General features: G+C 43.0%; 1 protein-coding gene across 1 annotated transcript in view; it reads left to right on the top strand.

The window, feature by feature from the left end:
- B3glct (beta 3-glucosyltransferase) overlaps positions 1-22,818 on the top strand; it is a gene marked incomplete in the record, with an annotated part of 128,668 nt that overhangs the window by 4,228 nt on the left and 101,622 nt on the right. Inside the window, 2 exon segments of the mRNA XM_017796090.2 lie at positions 12,333-12,382; positions 19,303-19,342. Coding sequence (XP_017651579.2) covers positions 12,333-12,382; positions 19,303-19,342 — 90 coding nt within the window.

Here is a 22,818-nt window from a genome sequence, read left to right as displayed (position 1 = left end):
AATTTTATTGATTATTCAGAAAATAATTGTGTCAAGCACTGAGATGTTGTAGGAACAAGACTGAGCTAGTCTCTGCTTCTACCCTTGTGGAGATGCTAGCATAGGAGAGAGGATGACATTCAATAATTATTACTCTGCTAAGTTCAGAATGCTTCGAGATATGTTGCAGTGAGATCTGTGGCTTTCATCTGGTCTGGGGCAGAGGTTCTCAACAGAATGATCCTATACCCCAGAGAACACCCATCAATGACTGGAGACTTTTTAGATGTCTCTGGGTCATGATGTGGCATCCAGAGTGAGGGATGCTGCAGAATGTCCTACAAGGCACAGGACAGCTCTGCCTGCCAGCAAACAATTGGTGATTGGGCTCAGAATGTCAGTAGTGCTGAGGTATGAGAAACCTTAATGAAGGCTTCCTGGAGGAAGTGATGGTGTTTATAGCTCAGTCCTGAAGGGGAATGTGAAGCCAGATAATTGGAAGAGAGAAGAAGCTAGCATACCAGTAGAGCTTGGGAGTGAAGGATTCAAATGGAGAAAGGACAGAAGCCAGAAGCGTTTGAGAGGAGAGCTGGTGAGATCTGTAGGGCCAAGTGAGGCAGGGCCATGAAGATTCCATGGCAGATTTGTGGGTGGCCATGTTGAAGGGCAGTCATGGGGCAGTAACAAATAACTTTCATCTTATGACAGTCACTCTGGTTGTTCTGTGGGACAGGGATTAGAGGGGCTTGTGTGGACAGGGGGAATAGTTAGGAGCCTGTTGGTGAACAGAGGACAAAACATAATGATACATATATATGAAGATGCCATAATGAAAGCCATTACTTTGTATACTAACCTAAAAAATTAAAAATAAAAGAAGCTTTAAGACAACATAATTGATTGGGACAGTGGCCTTGCACAAGCTAGGCAAGTGCTCTGCGTTACCCCATGTACCGCTGAGCTACACCCTGGCTCTGAGTTAATGATTTCTGTCAGAAGCTGAATGGAGGAAAATCTATTGAGTACTGATGAAGGTGCTCATGGGAGAGGGCCAGGTTTCAAATAATTTTTTATTGTGTTTAAACACATACAATATAAAATTTGTTAAATTTAATATGATATATGCAAATCTTTGAGGTTAAATAACTAAACTTTTAATTTTTCGGGGGGAGGTAAGGCTGATGAGAGTTCTGGACAAGTTGAGTTTTGGATGCATGTTAAATGTTTGGGTTTTGGGTCAGGTGAGCAGTTAGAAATTTGGGTCAGGAGAGCTCTCACTGGGGAGGAATTTGAGGGGTCATTTTTAAAATATTTATTTTTATTTTTATTTTATGTGTATGTGTGTATGCCTGCATGTAGGTAAGTGCACCTGTGTTGTGCAGTGGTCTTGGAGGACAGACTGTTGGATCCAAAATATTTTATTTATTATTTTCATTTTATGTGTATGAGTGTGTTGTCTGCATATATGTAAATGTACCCATGTCATAAAATGCCTGCAGAGGTAGAAGAGGGTGTCAGATCCCTTGGGAGTTATGGACAGTTGTTAGATACCACATGGGTGCTGGGAATTGAACCTGGGTCCTCTGTAAGAACAGCCATTGCTCTTAACCGCTGAGCCATTTCTCCAGCCCCTTGACAGGTCATTTTCATAGGGGGCAATCTGAGTAGGTTTTTGTACTTTTTTAAGGAAGAAAGCTTTGACAAAATATTTCATTTAAGCTTTTACTCAAAATATATGTGTACTAGAGATTTGGTAACATTGGGAAGAAAGCAGTCTTCTTTCTCTGTATGTTATGAAACTGTGGATTTAGAAAAAAAAAGAGTGTAAGTCTCATCAAATCAGATTTGCATATATCTCAAATATGACAGTGCCATTTTCTCCTAGGGGTATGACTTATCTTCATTCCTAATAGAATCTGTTATGAAACTGAAAAGGTGATCTATTGCTGTTTGCATTATTGCTTCCTATAAGAAGCTCAAGGCTTTTTTATACCTCATGCTGAATTTATCTTCTCCAGATCCTTGAGGGCAGTGGTGCAGGAGCTTGTACATTGTTCGTGAAATGAATGAAGTGAAAGAAGTTAAATGGACAAGGCCATTATGGAAATGGCCCATGTAGTTCCCTTGAGTTCCTGTGTCTTCTGTTCTGATGTGTATCTGGCTTTAGTGTATTTGAAAGTCATCTCAGCAGCTTCAAAAGGCTTGTATTTGTTAGAATGTAGATTCTGGGTAGGGTATCTTAGTCTGTGTGCTATAACAATATACTTGAGATTGGGTTGAAGAAAAGACATTTTACTTAGCTTACAGTTCTGGAAGCTGAGCAATATAAGCGTGAGTGGTGGATGGTATTACGTGGCAAGACTGCCTACAAGAGAGGTATACAGGCATGCGTGTGTGGAAGAGACATGGGCTTGCCTTGTTACATTACAACCCATACCCAGATGACTAATCCGGCCCCTTGAGACCTCTGCTGCTCCTGAGAGGAATAGTAATCCCTTCTGAGGTCATGGTTGTCAACTTGACACACCCAGGAAGAGCGAACCTCAGTTGGGGAATTTCCTCCATTGGATTGGCTTGTGAGCATGTCTGTGAGGCATTTTCTTAATTACTGAGTGATGTGGGAGAGCCCAGGCCACTGTTGGTGGTGCCGCCCCTGGGCAGGTGGTCCTGGTTTGTATAAGAAAGTAGGCTGGTCTCTGCTTCAGTTCCTGCCCCCAGGTTCCTGCCCTGCTTCAGTTCCTGCCTTGTCTTCCCTCAGTGGTGGACTGTCACTTGAAAGAATAAGATGAAATAAACCCTTTTCTCTCCAGATTGGTTTTGTTCAGTGTTTTATCATAGTAGTAGAAAGCAAACTAGGACAGTGCCCGATGACCTAATCATCTCTTACTAGGGCCCTCAAACGCCCTACCTCTTCCATATTGACAACCAAACTTGTAGCACATGAACCTTTTGGGCCAAACCTCCTCCAAAACATAACACCAGCTCCAGATTTTCCCAGATGAGGCTTACGGATGTATATTCTTAACAAGGTGCCCAGGTGAACTATATGCCCATACCATGTGTGGGAACTTTGCTTGGCCCACCATAGTCACCACTGAGACTGTTCCTGGGTGATTTTCATGAGCATCCATAAAATGTAAAGATGACTGACAACTGCCTTGCCTTTAAAGTGGGTTATGTAGTTGTTATGGAGTAGAGGCCCAATACTCATCAGTTGGGTGTTTTCTCTACTTAGGAAAGGAATGGGAAACTCCAAAACACAGACCAAGAAGTCTTTCTCTGGTTCTGACATAATTTGACAGATTTTTTTTTATACAGCTTTCTGAAGGGTCCCTCACTGTACAGGTTGGTGGGCTATTATAGCAGACTATTAGACCATACACAGATGTCTCCAGGCTTAGCATGTCTCAGATTGTATATAGCATGGATTGAGTGACACTGAAGGGACTTTAAAAATCTACGTTTTGTAATGGATAAGATGCCCAACAGTCAATTGTCTGTTGTGTTTTTATAAAGTAAGCCTGACAGTTAATGTTCAACAGTATGATTGCTATTTAAAGGGATTGTACAAAGAACTAATTTCCTTGTGTTTGAATATTTGCTGTGTGTTCTACTTCAGTGTGTTGAGGAGTGGGCTCTGTGAACAGGGATTTTTCTGACTCTGATTCAGGCTGTAGAACACATTTATAAAGATGGGTTTTGAATCCCCATCACAAGTTCTGTTTGAGTTGGAATTTTTCCGTTTTTTATACTCTTAGTGATTTATTTAAGTGAAGTGTGAATCAAAGCAGCAAATACTCTTTCTTTGTAAATCTAAGTGGTTATTCCAATTTCTGTCCCTTTTACTGTTCTTGTAAATATATTTATCCTCTGGCTTATAGGGTATCTGGACCAGGCTCTGTTTGACCTTGTATAATGCTACTTTTCATATGAAGTCTAATCATGTGGGGGAGTGTCAGCTCTCATTTGTGGTGATTCCTTTCTCTTGGACTCCCCAGCTTTACAGATGCAGGTCCTTAAAAGAACTCCTTAGAATGCCTTAAACAAGCTGGACGTGGTGGTGCACACGTTTAATCCCAGCACTCGGGAGGCAGAGGCAGGCGGATCTCTGTGAGTTCAAGGCCAGCCTGGTCTACATAGCGCGTTCCAGGACGCTCTTCTGGCCTTGCATACTCTTTCAGGCTTTCCTTTTGTGCCTGACCCCCTTCTGAAGAGGTCCCTGGTGGCTGGAGAGATCTCTGCCAACCTTTTTGAGCCCCAAGGAAACTTCCCCAAACACTAGCCCGCTCCTTCTGGCCTCCTGCTGGTTCCCTGTCACCGACAAAGATGAAATGGAAGCTAGGAGTGGGCCATATTAGATGCCATTGACTGAGCTTTACTAATCCCATGCCGGAGAGATGATATAAATTATAATACCACGGAATACACAACATTCTCTTGTTTCTTTTATTCTAAAGGGAGTTTTTAAAACTGAATCTTAGCCGGGCGTGGTGGCGCACGCCTTTAATCCCAGCACTCAGGCTGGCAGAGGCAGGCGGATCTCTGTGAGTTCAAGGCCAGCCTGGTCCACATAGTGAGTTCCAGGCCAGGTGGTGCTATCAGGAGACCCCCCTGTCTCAACCCCCCCCCCCAAAAAAAAGAAAAAAAAGCTTTAAACAACTGATTTCTTTAGTGCTTCTCTTCCTGGTTATTCCTTTCTGCTTCCTTTATAGTTTTGTCCCTAAGGTTTTGAGACCCAGGGGAGGGCCTGACTGGGAGTGACCAGATACTGGGACCCCCATGCTGTCCTAGGTGAGCAGGTCCAGTCCCAGTCTTATGGCTTCAGTCTCCTTGCACTATGGAGACACCAGTGCTGGGCTCTCTGAGTCCACAACTGTGCTATGTTTCATGCAGGGAGTGCTGTTGCTAGAGACTTACATGTAATTTCCTTCTGGTCCAGGAGCCAGCTTCTCTTGATACCTGCTTGCCTCATGGCCTGTTCTCTACCCTAGAAGGGCTCCCCAGCCAAGCCCTGAAGCCTTGAATCACCTGTGCCCTTATCTCCTCACTGTCTCCCTTTTTACACCCGAGGGCTTCCCACCCGTGGCCATCTGCATTGTATGTCAGTCTGGAAAGCTGAGGCTTCTGCTTCTTCACCCTGACAGTTTGCAGTGCTGGCTACCTCTCATCCCAATTCAGGCCCAGATCTATCCTTGCATAGCACCCATAGCTTCCTAGTTTGTCCCCTGATAGCTGTTCCATACACTGTCTTCAGAAATCTGAGCACACAGCCCCATATGGATTCCCTACCTCAAGTTCCTCAAAATGCTTTCACACCCAAAGGAAAAACCAGAGCCCTAAGGAACCCCTTTATTACATGCCTCTAGCCCTAGTAACATCTGCCCCTCAAGTGTTCCTACCCCAGCACTGTCCACTTTTATCAAAAGTCCTCATCCTAGCCACACCCCCAGATGTCCTCATCCCAGTCACCACTCCCCCCCCACAGGTGTCTGCCCCAAATGTGTTCCTACCCCACTCACTACCTCCCAGGTGTCCCCACCACAGTCACTCCCCCTGGTTGCCCTACCTCCCCCGCTAGGTATTACCATCACAATTACCACCCCCAGGCTTCGCCCCCCCCCATTAATGACTCCCCCTCAGGTTTCCCTATTCCAGTCACCGCCTGCCCTCCCCAGTGTCCGCATCCCAGTCACTACCCTTCTAGGTGTTCCTATCCTAGTCAGTACCTCTTAGGTGTGTCTCCCTAGGTATTCCTACAGTCATTCCTCCTAGGTGTCCCCACCTCATCAACTCCACCATATCAGTTTTCCCAACCCCAATCACTGCCCCCCAATGTGTCCTCTACTTCAGCTACTCCACTCAGACTTGCTGGGGTGAAAACACCCCTCCCCAGGTGACCCCATCAAGTCACTCTCTCCACCAGGCATCCTCATCCCAGCCACTCCCCAACCAAGTGTTTCCATCCCAGTCACTCTCCATCAAGTTCCTGCTCTAATCACTGTCCTCCACTGACCCCAGGCTCCCACCACCAATTTTCCCTATCCTAGTCATTCTTCCCACCAGCTGTCCTACCATAGCCCTTTCCCCCCCACAAGTCATCTCCTCTCTCAAGTCTTAGCCCTAGTCACTTCCTCCCTTTTATGTCCTATCCTAGTCATCCCTCCGTCAGATGCCCCTGCCCAGTCACCCCCTCCTTCAGATGCCCCTGCCCAGTCACCCCCTCCCTCAGATGCCCCTGCCTAATCACCCCCTCCCTCAGATGCCCCTGCCCAGTCACCCCCTCCCTCAGATGCCCCTGCCCAGTCACCCCTTCCCTCAGATGCTCCTGCCCAGTAACCCCCTCCCTTAGATGCCTCTGCCCAGTCACTCCCTCCCTTAGATGCCCCTGCCCAGTCACCCCCTCCCTTAGATGCCTCTGCCCAGTCACTCCCTCCCTTAGATGCCCCTGCCCAGTCACCCCCTCCCTTAGATGCCTCTGCCCAGTCACTCCCTCCCTTAGATGCCCCTGCCTAGTCACCCCCTCCCTTAGATGTCTCTGCCCAGTCACCCCCTCCCTTAGATGTCTCTTCCCAGTCACCCCCTCCCTCAGATGCCCCTGCCCAGTCACCCCCTCCCTCAGATGCCCCTGTCAGTCACCCCCTCCCTCAGGTGCTTCTGCCTCATCATCTCAGGTGTCCCAAGTCCTAGGCCCACTGGCCTGTAAGTGCTATGTTTGGAAAGTCTGTTGCCAGACCTCCTTGGTATGTCACTGAACATTCCCGGGGCATGGAATTTGCTGCCTCTAAGGGTGCAGGGAACCAAGCCCAAGCTCCTTGGCTCCCAACTGACTGGTTCCTCTGGGGAACTGGGCCTTCACCTTCAAAATAACAGGCACACAGCAGACACAATTACTCTTTGTATTAGTTACTTCTCTGTTGATGTGTTAATGTCTGTTGTGTTAAAACACCATGACCAAGGCAACTTATAGAAGGAAGAGTTTATTTGGCTAACTGTACCAGGGGAATAAGAGTTCATCATGGTAGGGAGGCATGGAGGCAGAGGCAGCCAGAGAAGAAAGCTAAGCACTCACATCTTCAAGTATGTGCAGGAAGCAGAGAGAGCAAAACTAGAACTGAGGCAAGGCTAAAAATGTTCAAAAGCCACCCCCAGTGACACTCTTCCTCCAGCAAGGCCACACTTCCTAAACCTCTACAAATAGCATCACCAAACAGGGACCAAAGTGCGAGTACATGAGCCTATAGGGGAGAGTCTCATTCAGACCACCACACTCTTCGGCCTGGTGTGGTGGTGCACGGCTTTAATTCCAGCACTTGGGAGGCAGAGGCAGGTGGATCTCTGAGTTTGAGGCCAGCCTAGTCTACATAGTGAGTTCCGGGCCAGCCAGAGCTACACAGTGAGACCCTGACTCAAAACAAAACAACAACCAAAAACCAAAAACCAAACAGTCTTGTCTATTGAACAGATGAAACTGTGAGTGACTCGTGTTGATGATAATGATGGCTGCTGACGTCTGCAGCGCTTTGCACACAACCTCAGGCCTTTTTGGAATGTTACACTTGCTGAGCCATTGGATCCTCAGTCACACTTGGGCTGATTTTGTGTTGGTTTGGCTGTGGTGCCCAAGGGTGGTGACTGCAGCTGCTTCTCAGTGTGTCTGCAACCACAGGGGTGATGGATTTGACCTAGAGGACGGAGCAAGCCAGCTCCCTATGCCTGTCTCCTCCCACTGGGCCCTGTGTGCTGAGCTGTGGATGTTGTGTTTGCTTCTCTTCCCTCAGCTGCAGTGGATTACCTTCAAAGCAGGTGATTAGAAACAAGCAAACTGGCCTTGAGCTGTGCATCCGGAATCTGCAGGCTCCCTCCCAGGACCTGGAATTAAACCTGGAAAGCTCTGGGGAGGGCCAGCCCCGGAGGCCAGAGCTGCCAGGGGAACAGAAACGTTTTTATAAGTAGGTCACAGTAAAGAAAGAAAGCTCCAAGGGCTTCCTCCTACTGGGCCTTACAGCAGAAAGTTCATTGCATCTTGGTGACTGCATAGGTTATAGCCCCTGCTTGGGCTTTTGTGCAGGGGTTACAACTGCCTAGACACTGACACAGATGGATAGTCATCATTATCCTGGTTATCAGCATGACCTCAGCTGTTGCCCGAGTTTTTCTTTTTTTTTTCTTTTTTTCTGGCCTAGGTTACTTTTTTCAAAGTAGCCTAGGTTGACTTTTAACTCTTGATCATCTTGCCTCAGTCTCCTGAGTACTGTGATTATATATGTGTATCACCACACCCAGCCTGCCTGAGTTTTCCTATGTGTCAGGCTGGACTCTGAAGGCTTAACTAATCTCCTTACTCCCACTCCCCACCCTTGAGGTGGAGTGTTTGATTCTGAGGTTAGTATTTATTTATTTATTTTAGTTTCTATGATAGATGCTTCTGGGAGAATTTGAGAAGACAAATCAGGAAACCAGGTACAAAATGGACTTGGGAATTAGGAGGCCCAGTTATCTTCCTTGCACGAAGGCAGGGTCTTTCTCCCTCTCATGGGAAGCAGAAAACAGTTGAACAGTGTGCCTAAGTGCACTGCAATTAACTCCTTGAGTTTTCTTGAGCTCTGGGGCTTAGTCTAGCCAATAAAAACTGAGTCCCAGGCTACTTGTAAAATCTTGTTTTATCTTTCTTTATAGGTGTGTTAACACATTCATCATCTTGAATTATTTAAAGTTATCATGAAAAAGGTCTGATTTCTATTGCCTGCCCTGATTTGCGCTTTAAATATAGTTCCCTGTCTCAATTCACCAGAATTCGTGTTGAAAATAGACAAGAGAAAATTACTTTTAAACAGCAGTTTGGCACATAAAAGCATGATTTACCTGGGAATATTTCTCCAACTGCACATTAAGTTTCTAAGACCAGAGTTTCAAGAATTCTTTACCCTGATGAACCTGGAAATTAGTATGAAACCAAACAGTAAACACTGGTTATTCCCGGGTGCTCCTTTGGCTGAGCCCGGTGTGAACTGGAGAGGGAGGAGCTGTCTTCCTCCTTCATCATCATCATCTCTCCACTCTTCCCTAGCCCAGTGCTATGGCATTACATTTTCTCTCTCTCTCTCTCTTTGAAATTGCAAGACCTTAATATTAAAGTCAAAGTGAAGTCAACCATGCACATTAAAAATATAGGACATCTCATTTGGGATGAAGCCACTAATTCAGCCTTGGAGGCAATTTACAGAGCTACATATAAATACAATATACTTCACAGCACCCAAACTTCATAATCTTACACTATGATTTATGCTGCTTCTCTTTTTATTTTGTATAGTCCACTTGCTCTCCTGATTAGCATACCCCAAATCTGTAGTGCATCAAAATACTGAAATTAGAAAAAAGAAAAACAAAAACAAGCCCAATGACCTATCTCCTTTTACTTTATGAAAGTGTCTTAAAAACTTAAGACATATGCTTTAGCTATTGAGAAATTTAGTATTAGCAATGCAAAAATATCTTGTTAGAATTGCTGAAGGAGACGGGCAGTTTTTCACCTCACCTGCTCCTTTTTCTCTCATAATCTGTTTGTACCTTTCCTCATTTCATCATTTCTACAAAACCCAGATGTTTTGGAGGAATTCTGCAAATGATTTGTTGTTTTAAGATTAGATTTATTAGCAGTATAGCATACTCAGTACCTATAAAATACATTTGGTTCCTTCATGATTTTGTTTGATTTAGATTATAGGAAAATAAAGATGAAAAATATTCTTTGTCATATAATTTGTTCTTGAGATGGAAAACAGTTGATGTTCTTATGCCATTGCCTTAAATATGATATCATTTCTGTTGTGAGGAAAAGAGTTTTTAATTTCACAGCAGAGTGATGGAGAGAATGACAGGCTTTTTATTTTTAAAGGATTTTTAAAACTCTGGGTCTGTGTATTTTTGGATAGAACTGGAATCCAGCTAAAATGAAGCCTTGTCTGGATGGAGGGATGGCAGCTTGATTTCAGCAAGCAGGATTTGTGGGATTTGCTTGATTTACAGGCAGTATCTTCCTCCAAGTAGTTCCTTCTTTAAACAGTCACACTGGCAATATTAGAGCTTATTTAGGAAAGGTTTTGCATTGGTAGTTTTCAGAACCAGTGCAGGAAGGGCACCTTTCCTCACTCAGGTCTGTGTTCTCAAGCCAGGAGCTTTTGTGTTGATACAACCTTCCTGATCATAGCCCTTTTGCTTTGCAAACAAGTCCAGTGAAAGTAAATTCTGGTTAGTAGATGATGTCACTGGATCTATTAAATTAGGAAAGTTATTTTGCTTGATAAAAGAGGAAATTCTAACTCAGAGACCTGTGGTGAATTTAACATGTTTTGTAACCATGTGTGTTTGTTTATTCATTGGTATCAGGAATTGAATTCATAACCTTGTACCTGCTAAGCACATGCTCTAGCACTGAGCTATAAATCCCAGAATATTATGTCTGTTTTTGGTATCTCCTTGAGGGTTTTAAATGTGCAGAGTATCTTGAAAGCAAATACCCAGGCACAGAATTTAAATGGTGTTTGAGTTGTGTATGTGTTGTTTTACAAATAGGTAAAGGATTTGGATCTCTCTCTCTCTCTCTCTCTCTCTCTCTCTCTCTCTCTCTCTCATGTAAGGTATGAGAACATAGATTAGATCATGGTGAAAATAAATTGGGAAACCTTTCTTCTGCTGGATTAGATGGTGCCGCCCAGTGTTAGGAGCTGGTAGCCCTTCTGTGATACGCCTCTAGGGCCAACAGTGAAGGCATTCCATTCATTCAGTGTTATGGAGTTGCTACTTTGTGCTAGCTATGTCGTGGTACATATTCTTGCCCTTGTGGAGCTTATAATACTATTAGTAATAGCCCCCTTATACATGTTTTCAGCTGGTGCTAAAATCTCTGGTAAACTGGAGCCGAGTGAGGGGCCTGAAGAGGGTGTGGAGGTGGGGTATACTGTTTCAGGTGGGCAGTCTCAGGCCTTCATATGCTGTCTGATCTTAGCTGCATTTCACACACCGAGGTTCCTTTGGCTTGTGTTTCCATTTCACCCTGCCTTTTGAAATGTCATTCTGGAAATGGAAGTGGTTAAACCATGTTAGTCATTTACTTTTTAGAGAGACTATGTTCTAGATGATTTCCTTCGAGCAAATGTTAATGGAAAATTTGAAACAATGGATGCCTTGGGGGTATGGTGGGAAGGGGAGGATTTAGACAGACAGGATCCACATAGTTGGGTTGTCTCCTGCATGTAGAATAGGGTCTTATGTCCCCCAAGATGTGATGCTCCTTGAACTACATTATTGTTCCCCAGTGTCCTGACCTAAGACAGTGCCCATTTCTTCTGGGAATGCTGATTGGAGGAATGGAACCCTTTGGAGTCCTTTCCTCTTGGCTCCTTAGGAGAAATGCACTACACAATTTACGTTTTGTTTTAACCTTAACCTCCCTGACTGTTTGGCTTAGTATCTTGCTTTGTAATTTCAAAGTGTAAATAAATGTCACATTGTTGTTATTATTTTTCATGCCCAGCCAAAATGTGTCTCTAAGGAGATCTTTGCCTATTTATAGCTCTAACTAAAAAATTCAATAATTCCTAATGGGAAATGATTTTAATTCCCTTAGTCTCCTGCCCTGAAGTTTCAGTAGGACTCTGCATACTTACACTTCTAACCATGCAGCACCTAAGAACTGCTGGCTCACAGTTCTGTTGCATGTCTGGCTTTGTCAGGGATGATGAAGGTAGGAATTGGTATGGCCCTCTGGATTCTCAGGAATGTTCCTGTACTTAAGAAGGTATCTAGGGCTGGAGAGATGGCTCAGTGGTTGAGAGCACTGACTGCTCTTGCAGAGGGCCTGGGTTCTATGCCCAGCACTCATATGGTGTTTAAGAACTATCCTTAACTCCAGTTCCAGGGGAATCTGACGCCCTCTTCTGACCTCTGCAGCATTGCACGAGGCCAGTACACTCACATACATGCAGGCAAAACACTCATACACATAAAATAAAAATAATTAATAATAAAAGAAGACATATAAATCAAGGATTTGAAGAAATATTTTTCATCCATCTTTTTGTTGCTTACAAAATTGTATACATAGATTTTAATTGCTCTGATTTTGTATTTCTTTGTAGTTCAAGCAGGTTGGCTTTACACTGATAAATAATTTTAGGTCTGAGATGAAGAAAACCTGCCATACTTGTTTGTAGTAATGCAGCTGTTTAAAAATGAGCAAAACGTATCTTGTTAAAATATCCTTTTTTTTCTTATCGTAAGCAAAACTGTTGAATTTGAGAATGAGCTCAAATTGCTTTTTTTAATGTAAAAATGTTTCTCTCCCTCCCCAGCTTTTGCTTTGGCATCTGAAGATACAAAGAAAGAAGTCAGGCCTTCTCAGGTACTAATTCCAATGGTCACCCTTCTCCTTGACATTCTTCTGTATTTAATGGGAGATGTAAAGATTTCATCCTTCAATAGTTAGCATGTTTCTTTCTTGTTGTTATAAGAATTAAGATATTGTTCAATATCTTAGGGTGTGTGTGTGTGTGTGTAGTGTACTGTGTGATATATGTGTACATATGTGTGTGAGTTCATGCCCCCATGTGTGCATGTGCAGAGGCTGGAGGACAATGTCCTGCTCTATCATTCTCTCTTAGTTCCTTGAGACACAGTCTCTCACTGAACCTGGAGCTAGCCCATCAGTCAGCAAATCCCAGCAATTTTCCTGTATGTACCTCCTGACAGTGCTGGGGTTAAAGGTGCATATGACTACACCTGGCTTTTTATATGGGTTCTGGGGCTTTGAACTCAAGTCTTTATGCTTGTGCAGCAAGCACTGCTACCTACTGAGATATCTGCCCAGTTCTATCTTACTTTTTGAGACAGGCTATCTCACTGATTAGGCTCTGCTGGGTGGCCAGGGAGCTCCAGGGATCTGTCTATCCCTGCTCCTCAGTCCTGGAATTATAGCATGTGCCATCACACCTGGCTTTTTTAATGTGGGTGTTGAGGATTGAATTTAGGTCCTTATGCTTGTATGGTAAGCACTTTACTAACAGTTATTGTTCTAGCCCTTAATATAGATTTTGAAATTCTAACAGCAATCTATGGGTAATTTTGCTTTTTTGGTGGTGGTGGTGGTGGTGGTGGTGGTGTGTGTGTGTTCCTGTGCAGGTGCATGTACATGTTAGTTTGTGGTGTTCATGTGTGTGTTCCTGTGTGTGCAGATGAATGTCCATGTGTGTGTGTTTGTGTGTGCAAACACACGGAGGTCTGAGGTTGATGTTGGATGTTTTCCTCTATCACTCTCTTCCTTATGTACTGAGTTGAGATAGGGTATCTCTCTGAACCCAGAACTTGCCTTTTTGGCTGGTCTGGCTTGCCAGATTGCTTCAGGCATTCTGCTCTGCCTCGGTGCTGGGATCATGGGTTGTCACCATACCCACAAGGCTTTTATGGGTTCTGGGGATCTGAGCTGTGGGTCTCATGCTTGCACATCAAGTGCTTTACCCATTGAGCCACCTTCCCGGTCCTAGATTTGCTTTAGAAAAATTCATGCTATAGTTAAAACGTTGATTGGGTTTCAGTCACTTTAGGAAAAAGGTGTCTCAGTACAGAGATTTAAGATGTCCTATCTTGGCTATCTTAGTTTTCTCAAGTTTCACTATATCCTCCTGCCCTTGGCTTCATCTCCAGGTCAGTGAATGGATTTTCTATGTCATAGGGGTGTCCAGAGCCTAATCACCATCACCTTGAAGGTGACAGATACTCCAAAGTTGACTAAGCTGCCAGATTCCTTGTTCACTCAGAATCTGAAGCCAGGCCTGGGACAGGTAGAATGGATAGCACTTTTCTAAAGTCTCAGAGTCATCATTAAAAAAAATTATTTATGTTTATTTTATATGGATGGCTGTTTTGTCTGCATGTATTTAAGTGCACCATGTGCCTGCAATGCTCACAGAGGCCAGAAGAGGGTGTTGGATCCCCTGGAACTGGAGTTATAAGCAGTTGTGAGCCACCATGTAGGTGCTGAATGTAACTTGGGTCCTCTACAAGAGCAGCCAGTGTTCTTAACCACTGAGCTGCCTCTCTAAGCCCCAGAGTCACCATTTTTAATCATTGATTGTGTTTAAGAATGTAATTTTTTTACCACTTGAGCTTTTCAGGGGGTCAGTTTAACATATGAGAAAGAGACCAGGATTTTGAAAATACTCATTTTTGTTATGTTAATTAAGGCTTCATTGAGTCTACTTTTTACTCTACCATTGTTGTAAAAGCAGTTTTTAATAGAGTGTTTCTGTTTCTTTTATCAACAGAGTATTCTTAATTCTAACTGTGCTGTGGAATTCCTCCAAAGAAAAAATAATAATAATTTCTTATGATTTTTAAGATTCTTTATGGCTAATAAAGCATTTTAACACATTTCATTTAATTTGATCTTCTCAGTGGTACTACTATTGTTAAGCAAAAATAGATATTCCCAGTTGTAGCAGAAGAGATTTGGCCTTAAAGAAATTGATTTTACCAAGGTCACAGGATTATTAAAAGCTAAGATTCAAATATTTGGAATCCTTGTGTTTTTACCCTGTTCTATGTTATTAAAATGAGTGAGTTTGGTAAGAGTGAGTGAGGATGCTTGTGATGAATTTAAGGTGTTACCCAGGCATTGTAAGCAGAAAATTAAAATTTTGTTTAATGAATTTAGAAATTATTTTTACTTTAAAAAATGTTTTATTTATTTATTTACAATTTTGTATATATGTGTGCCTGTGTGGGTATATATGCACACCACAGGCATGCAGGAGCCTGAGGAGGCCAGAAGAGGGCATTGGATCCCCTGGAACAGGAATTGCAGATGGTTGTTAGCCTCTGTGTGGGTACTGGGAATTGAACCGAGGTTCTCTGAATAGAATAGTAAGTGCTTTTAACTACTGAGCCATCTCTCCAGTTTCAAAGGTAGGCTTTAACCACTTTTTACAAATCAGAGACTGAAGTCTTTAAGTACATACATAGTATAGAGTCCTATACATTTATGTCATTTTTCATGCACAGGTATTAATATTCTTGAAAAATGCCATTAACTGTATCTATGTGTAGGTGCCACAGCCCACAAGAAAGGCAGTGAAGGCAGTTTTCACGTACAGTTCATGTGCCTGAGACTGGGAGAATGATCAGTTTGTCCAAGGTTGTCCAAAATCTGTTGTTGAACCTGGAGACAGAATTTAAGGCTAACTTGGCTATGTAGTGAGACTCTTCCCCCCCTCCCCCAAATTGTAACTATTTTTTATAAACCATTGAAGAATGATTCCCTTGAATGCTTCTGAGTGTTCAAAGTGAAATATAGTAGAGAGAAAGCATAGACTGGCTTCCTCCTTCATGGTCTTTGTCTACCTAGTGTTTTTGATTCATTGAACCAGTCACTTCCCGAGGTACATAGCTGCTCTTTGATCCTTTGAAATGAAGAATGAGGTGACTATCTTTGTACATATTACTTGATTTCTATATGAAAATATTTATTAAAACTCTATCCCTGGGTTGGATTTGTACTTTAGACTATATGTACATTTGCAGAAGGGCAAGTTTTACTAACTTTCAATTCTTTCTGTAATGTTATATAGTGCCATTCCTGTATAACTGCTGAAATTGGGTTTTAAACTTTGATTTTGCCACTCTGCTAAGTGGAAAATGTTATGACAGTTTTAATTTGCATTTTTCTGCTATTTGTAATTTGAATTTAATACCACTTTCTCCTACTTTTGAAGATTATATTTTCTGTAACATGTCAATATTATTTTCTATTGAGTGATTGCTGTTTTCTTTCTTTTTTTTGGTCTTTTTGAGACAGGGTCTCCCTGTAGTCCCAGCTGGCCTGGAACTCGCTAAGCGGACCAGGCTGGCCCTGAACTCACAGAGATCTGCCTGCCTCTGCCTCCCAAGTGCTGGGATTAAAAGGTGTGGGTCACCATGCCCAGCTGCTGTTTGCTTAATAGCTGTGTAAGACTTATTTTTTCCTCTAGACTTTGGTTTGTTACATTATTTTGCTTTTTTAAAAAAAGTTTGTTTTGGGGGTTTTTGTGTTATAAACTTATGAGTTCATGATTTGGTGGCATCAGTTTTGGTCTTAATGCTTGTAAATCATTTTTTTCCGTTCCAATATATTTTCATATGCACCCCCCCTCAAAAAAATGAATTTAAGGCTAAATTTTCAGTTGTGACTAATTCATCACAGGTAGAATTGAACAGGATCTGTCCTGCCATTGTTGTCCTGAATGGCTGCCTCATGCCCAATCCTTACCTATGCTTTAGTCAAGGGTCCCAAGTAAGGCTCTCTGTTCAGCTCAGGCCAGTCCTTGTCAGGGCTGTGTTCCTGCCCTAAACAATGTGATTAATTTTGGTTTGAGTTTACATCAAATTCCTGAGTACTGCTGGTGCCCTGATATGCTGTGTATGGCTTGACATTTGGGTTCAGCTCCTTTCCCAGATCCCAAGTGCCTGACAGTGCCCTATATTTTGACCCAAGACAGCTATAGAGGAGCCTGTCATTCTAGGAGTATACACCAGGCTGTAGATGTTGCCTTAGCCATGGCCATGAACTTGCCTTCATTCTGCGGTATGGCCTGGCTTTATATCCTGTGGGGGCTCACGCTGTTTTTATCTTGTATGATACAAGGTTATTGCAGGATGCTGGAACCAGAGTCATCTCCTTACCACTGACCAGCTGGGGCCATAGGGAGCCTCAGTGAGCCTCAGCTTTGTCATTTGTAAGAGGGAGGAATAAGGCCTACCTTAAATGGCTGCTTTGAAGATTATGTCTGTGTATGTATTTGCAACTTACAGTAGTGGCCATGTCCTAATTAATTATTTACCTGATAATAATAAATGTCAGGAAATTGCAGGAACCATCTAGTCTACCTAAACAAGTTAAAGTAATAGACCTAACTGCTCTCATCAGCTAAAGTGCTTTCTTTTTTAAAGCAAAGTTGGAGCCTATTAAGAATATTTTTAAAAAAATATTTATTATTTTTATTTTATGTATATGTGTGTATTGCCTGCATGTAGGTAAGTGCATCCATGTCATGCAGTGCCCGCGGAGGTCAGAAGAGGCTGTTGGATCCCCTGGAACTGGAATTACGGACAGTTGTTAGCTGCCATGTGGGTGCTGGGATTCGAACCTGGGTCTTCTACAAGAACAGTCAGTGTTCTTAACCACTGAGACATCTCTCCAGCCCCTTAAGAAGAGATTTTAATATAGAGTTAAGCACAAGCATGTCACAGGGGAGAGAGACATGTAAGAGAAGGACATGGTACATGCTCTAGAGTAGGCGTGGCCATCTCAAGAGACAATCACCCCTCATGTCTCTTCTGTGGAAGCAGTTGACTGCATATGAAAAAAATCAGTAATGGTGATTAGATGGAGATAAGAGCCAGTGACTGTTGAGCATCTGCTTTGTGTAGCCATTGTACTCAGCATTTATTAGCACAGCGCTGGGCAGTGGTTCTTGAATTATTATTCTTATTTTCCAGATCAGACCCTGAGATGTGAGTCAGTAAGTGGTAGAATGAGAACATAGGACCAACTTACAGCAAGTGCCCTGACGAGAACACATTTGTGTTATTTATTTATTTTTTTTGTAAATCTAGAGGGTTGTAGTGCCTGGGTAGAAGATGGTATTTTACTTATCTCTCCTTGTCCGAGATTTCCTGCGACATTCTTTTGAGAGTGTTCTGTATTCTTTATGTGAAGAACTTAAAAACGAGGCATTAGATGTTTAAACCGCAAGTGTTCAGATCTATTGTGGCTTAAAAAAATGAATCCCAGGTGACTTGGATATGTCTTTTTCTGTCCATGTTGGGAGCTGTCTCTGGGATAGATACATTAATAACAGATCTCTTTCCTGTCCGAATAGCAGTTGACATACAGCCTTGACAGTGAACACATCTTTGATTAATATTGATAGTGTAAGAAACATGCAGCAACAGTGATCATAGAACAATCCTTGTGTTTCTTTCTTCTTAGGAAGAACTAAGCCTATTCATGAGGGAGGCCAAAGGCAGGATTTTAAATGTTCTGTCAATGCCTTCATTTTGTCCAATTTTCTTTCTCAAAGGGGAAATTACTCAAGACCATTTTGGTTTCAATTCATCCAGTTCAACTGTTCCTTGGGTATTTTGTTTTTGCAGTTTACAAATTGAGTCATTTGAAATAGCTAATCATTTCCTAGATGTTGTGTCAGCCAGTCTGAGCTACAGGGCTTAATAAAAAATAAAAAGATACATAATTTGGATTGGTTTTCTTTGATGTCACAAAGCTATCTGGTAGAAAGTCTAGCAGATGGTCTAGCTTATTGAAATGACCCAGTTCTGGAACCACCGAGTTCTGGGAAGTTCTCCTCTTCCTCTTTCACTTTGTTGAAGGTGACTCTTGTACATAAATGTTGAGCTGACTCTGTGTCCAAAGACCTCCAGGTGACTTGAGGAGGAAGATGCACTGGGAAGGACGAAGAAGACCTAGGCTTTTAATCCTGGTTTTGTGCCAGTAACTGTTGCACCCTGAGAAATTCCTTTGTCTTTTTTGAGATAAAGGAAAATATTAGATTAGCTCGTCTCCTCTCTGTCTAATGGACCCTGGGCATTCTTTCAGACCATTTCTCTTTGTGGCTTTATCTTGGTCTTTAAGCTGTTTACATTTTGTTAGAGACTCTTTTCACAGTTCCTTCTGGAATTACTCGGCCAGAATCAGGTATTTCTGTGCCCATATCTTAATTTCTCTGACTGGGGCTCACCAGCCCTGAGGCACCCCTTTGGGTCTAAGAGTTCTAGTGACCATGTATATTAATATAACAAAATACCGGAGACTAGTTGATTCATAAAGATCTGGCATTTATTTCTTACAGTTCTGGAGGCTGGGAAGTCCAAGGTGGAGGGGCAGAGAACATTTTCACTTGAGTCATTCCATGGGGGAAGTAGAAGGCACGCCTGCCAGCATTCAGACTGTATCTGGTATTCTCATAATGCTTTAGAGCTGACAAGAATTCTAGAATTAACTTTCCCAGGGACATCATCTTACACAGGAGGAACAAGCTTTACCCCAAATAAGTGATCATGTACAAAGGGTGCAGTCCCATTTCCGAGCTTCTGGAGCAATGTGAAGCATGCTGTTCCTGCTTGCCTCTTACATTTCAGCTTGCTTACTTGATGGAAGCATTTTCAGCTCTATCCTCAAGTCTTGTCCCAAGTGTTAATGCAGATTGTTTAAATTTACTGTGTTGCTCACTCTGCTATATGATGAAATTCATCTGTTTCTCTTTTCAAATGTAGGATTTGGAGCAAAGTAGTATATCAAGGAAAAATAACATAGGTGAGTAATGAGCTTTTCTTATTTGTGTGTATGTGTTTGCATATGTATAGGTGCGTGTGTGTGCAGGTGTGCCATGTGGAGGCCAGAGGTAGCCATCAAGTGTCTTCCTCATTTGCTCTCTGCTATATTCACCAAGGCAGGGGCTCTCTAAATTAGTGAGCTACCTTGCTCCAGGATTTTCTGTCTGGAGTTGGGTTTTTATGTGACTGCTAGGAATCTAAACTCAGGTCCTCGTGCTCACATGGCAGGCACTTCATCTACTGAGCCATCTCCCATGTCCCAGTAAAGAACCTGTAGACCTGTATTCATGTGTAATTACTATAAGCTATATTCTAGTGAAGTGGATTTTTCTGTCTGATTTTATTTATGAGGTGTATTTTCTTGCCCAAATATTCTGTCTTTGTCCTCATGAAGATCTAGAGAGAACACTTTTCAGACTGGCATGTGGCATATGTTTTGTGTTAGAAATAACAGCTAATGTGTTGGATTGAAGTTCTTCGCCTGTTGTTCACTGGGCTTTCAATGAGGTTTAAACACCATGCAAGGCTGGCGCTATGGGAGTAAAGAGATAGATAAGACATATTTCTTAATATTAAGGATTTGGTTGGGTTGTTTTCTGTTGCTACAACAAAATACCTGAGGTTGGGTACTTATAAAGAAAAGAGGTTTAGTTAGCTCACAGTTCTGATGGCTCAGAGTCCAAGACCAGGAAGGCCCATTTGTTTGACCTCTAGTGAAGTCTCCCTTTAAGGCTCATGACAGAATGCATCATGATGGGAGCATGTGTGAGAAGAAGTCATGTGATAAGACAGAAACTCAGGAATACTGGGGGTCAGGCTTATACTCTTTTAGTACAGATTATTCTTGAGGGACTCACCAGGGTTCCACAAGAGCTACATTAATCTTTTTAGAGGGAAACATTCCCACTGATGTAACCACTATGCATTGACCACCCTGTAAAGGTTCTACCACCTTCCAACACTGCTACACTAAGGACCAAGCCTTCAATACATAATCTATATCTAGATCATAGCAGGGGTCTAGTCTGAGTGGGAGATAAGGGCAAGCTGGGGTCTTTGCTTATGCTGTGTGTGCTCTGCCTAGAGATGGGCTCCCTACTTGTTCACCTGCAGACACCTTCCTGCCTCTGGGGAGTCAGCTCAGCAGCCACACCCATCAAGATTGTCCACGAGGGCCCTGGCATGCAAGCTGCTCCTCCCTCATTGCTAACATAGTTCAGTCATCCCCTTGTTGGTGCTCCCTTTAAAACACATCTCTCTCCACCATTGTATATTTAATTAAATTAATTTATTTATATTTTATGTGTATGAGTGTTTTGCCTGCCTGTATGTAAAGTGGACCATGTGGGTACAGTGCCTTCGAAGACCAGAAGAAGGTGTCGGATCCCCTGGAACTGGAGTTACATGTGGTTGTGAGCCACAGTGTGAGTACTGAGAACTGAACCTGGGTCCTCTGCAAGAGCAACCAGTGTTCTTAACTACTGAGCCATTTCACTAGCCCCTTAGCCCCCCATTATATATTTTAACATCTTTAGAGATGTCACTGAGTGGGTGTTTTATCTGTGTTGATGAAGCTCTGTCCCAGTGTGTTGGTGGGAGGAAGGCTGCACCTCTGTGGGGAGGACTGAATTTCTCCCCATGATGTGAGCTGTCAGTGGCCTTCATCCTAGGGTGGGCCATGGAAACCTGGGAGGTCTTTGGGTAAGGGAGAAGGAGTGCTTTCTTTCTAAGGTCTTTCCTGGGTTTTGAAATATAGACATGTAGGAGAGTCCCTCACCCCTGCATAGAAGGAGAAGATGACCTGAGCTGAGAGCACCTGTGGGATCAGAGGCTTTTGTAAAGGCACAGGTTGGGGGTCTGCAGCCTCTGAGAACAACTGCATTCAAGGGGCCACATCTGTTCATTGTCTTTTCTGTAAGCAGGGCTTCTCTGAGCTGTCAATCTTAGTGGGCTTTGAGGGCATTTGCTTGTGTGTTAACTTTATGGGAACTGATGGGTCTTCTTACAGTAAATGGTTCTTAAATCAATTAATTATGACCTGAATCTGGAACATTGACTAGAAGCTGCTCAGGGATACTTATTTTGGATAAGTAGATTTATGTTTTTGCAGTTGTAAATGTCAGGTCCTGATGATAGCCGATTTGGTATCAGTTCATCTGAAAAAGATTCTGGGAACTCTTGTCTCAAATCTTCGTATTTGTCTACAGGGCCATGTAGCCACTAAAAACCAACACAATCATAACCATAAGTAGACAGAACCAGTCTATGGGTTCACAGACTTTGGGCCTGGCCCACAGGCTAGAGGCATAGTCAGTCTCATTTTTTCTTGGTTGGTTCATTGCTTAATGGATTCACCGGTATGCAGTTTTTCTTCCCGGGGAGGGCAGAGTTGGAGTGCTTGTTCTGTGTGGCTGGCTGCATGCTGTACATCAGAAGACTGCTTGTTTTGCTTCTTACCAAAAAGACCCAAGATGATTTCTCATTAGAAGCCCACCAAGCACAATGGAATCCTTCTCCTAGGTCGTCACATACCCGGAAGCTCAGTAAGTGGTAGAATGTGTGACCTGATGGGTGTTTAGCATTCCAGGAGATAGGGATCTTTGATGTCTTTTACCTTTGAACAGCATCCTTTTCTCCTTTTCTACATTCCCTCTCAGTTCTGCTGTTTTCCTTGAATGTTTTCTGCATCCACTGTTGACTTCAGCACTGTACTGGTCCTTTCTGTATCCTTATTTATTGTCCCTTCCTAGCCTGTCACATGGAGCATTATTATTAGGTACTTGATGTGCATTTATTGCTCATTCCTGGAGGAGAAACATGGTCGATCCATCTTGAGTTGTGAAGGTGTTTGCTGAAGGCAAACTGCAGTGAGTTTAGAAAAGTGCAGCTACAATGTACGGGACAGAGAGGACTCACCTTGTTCAACTCTGTTGACTGGGCAGAGGTGCTTGGGTCAGGTGGCTAGGCCAGTTGGCTTCTGAGATAAGCCCTGGATTTGGTGCTCAGCCAGTGTGTGACTCATCTGAGGGACAGCTTAGGTCTTGTGTCAGAAAATATTTCTTGGCGCTGATGTGAAGAACAGTAGGAATTTAAGCATGCATATTCTTCCCAGCACCAAACTAAACTTGATTCTTTTCTGGAGTGGGCTGGGGTCAAAGAAATGTGTCAGTAATCTGCCATTCATCATCAGGAGTTGCCTTTCCCCCCCCCCCCCACCCACTCCCATAACTCTCTAATATGCATTCTGTCCCCAGGACATGGTTTCAGTTTTTACATTCTTTTCCTTTGGGAAGCCTTGCTGCCTTGGGCTCCACTTGGCTCCTGAGACTCTTCCCACTTTGGAAGCAGTTAATTCATAGCTCAGGCCTCTTAGCATAAGTGTATATGTCCCTCTTGATCTGAGCCTTCCTATTTCTCTAACTTCATCACTTGGGCGCCCGCTCAGAATGCTTCCAG

This window comes from Nannospalax galili, unplaced genomic scaffold (assembly GCF_000622305.1).
Source record: "Nannospalax galili isolate Female #2095 unplaced genomic scaffold, S.galili_v1.0 scaffold768, whole genome shotgun sequence".
NCBI classification, from domain to species: Eukaryota; Metazoa; Chordata; class Mammalia; order Rodentia; family Spalacidae; genus Nannospalax; species Nannospalax galili.
This window is presented reverse-complemented; position numbering and strand designations above follow the sequence as displayed.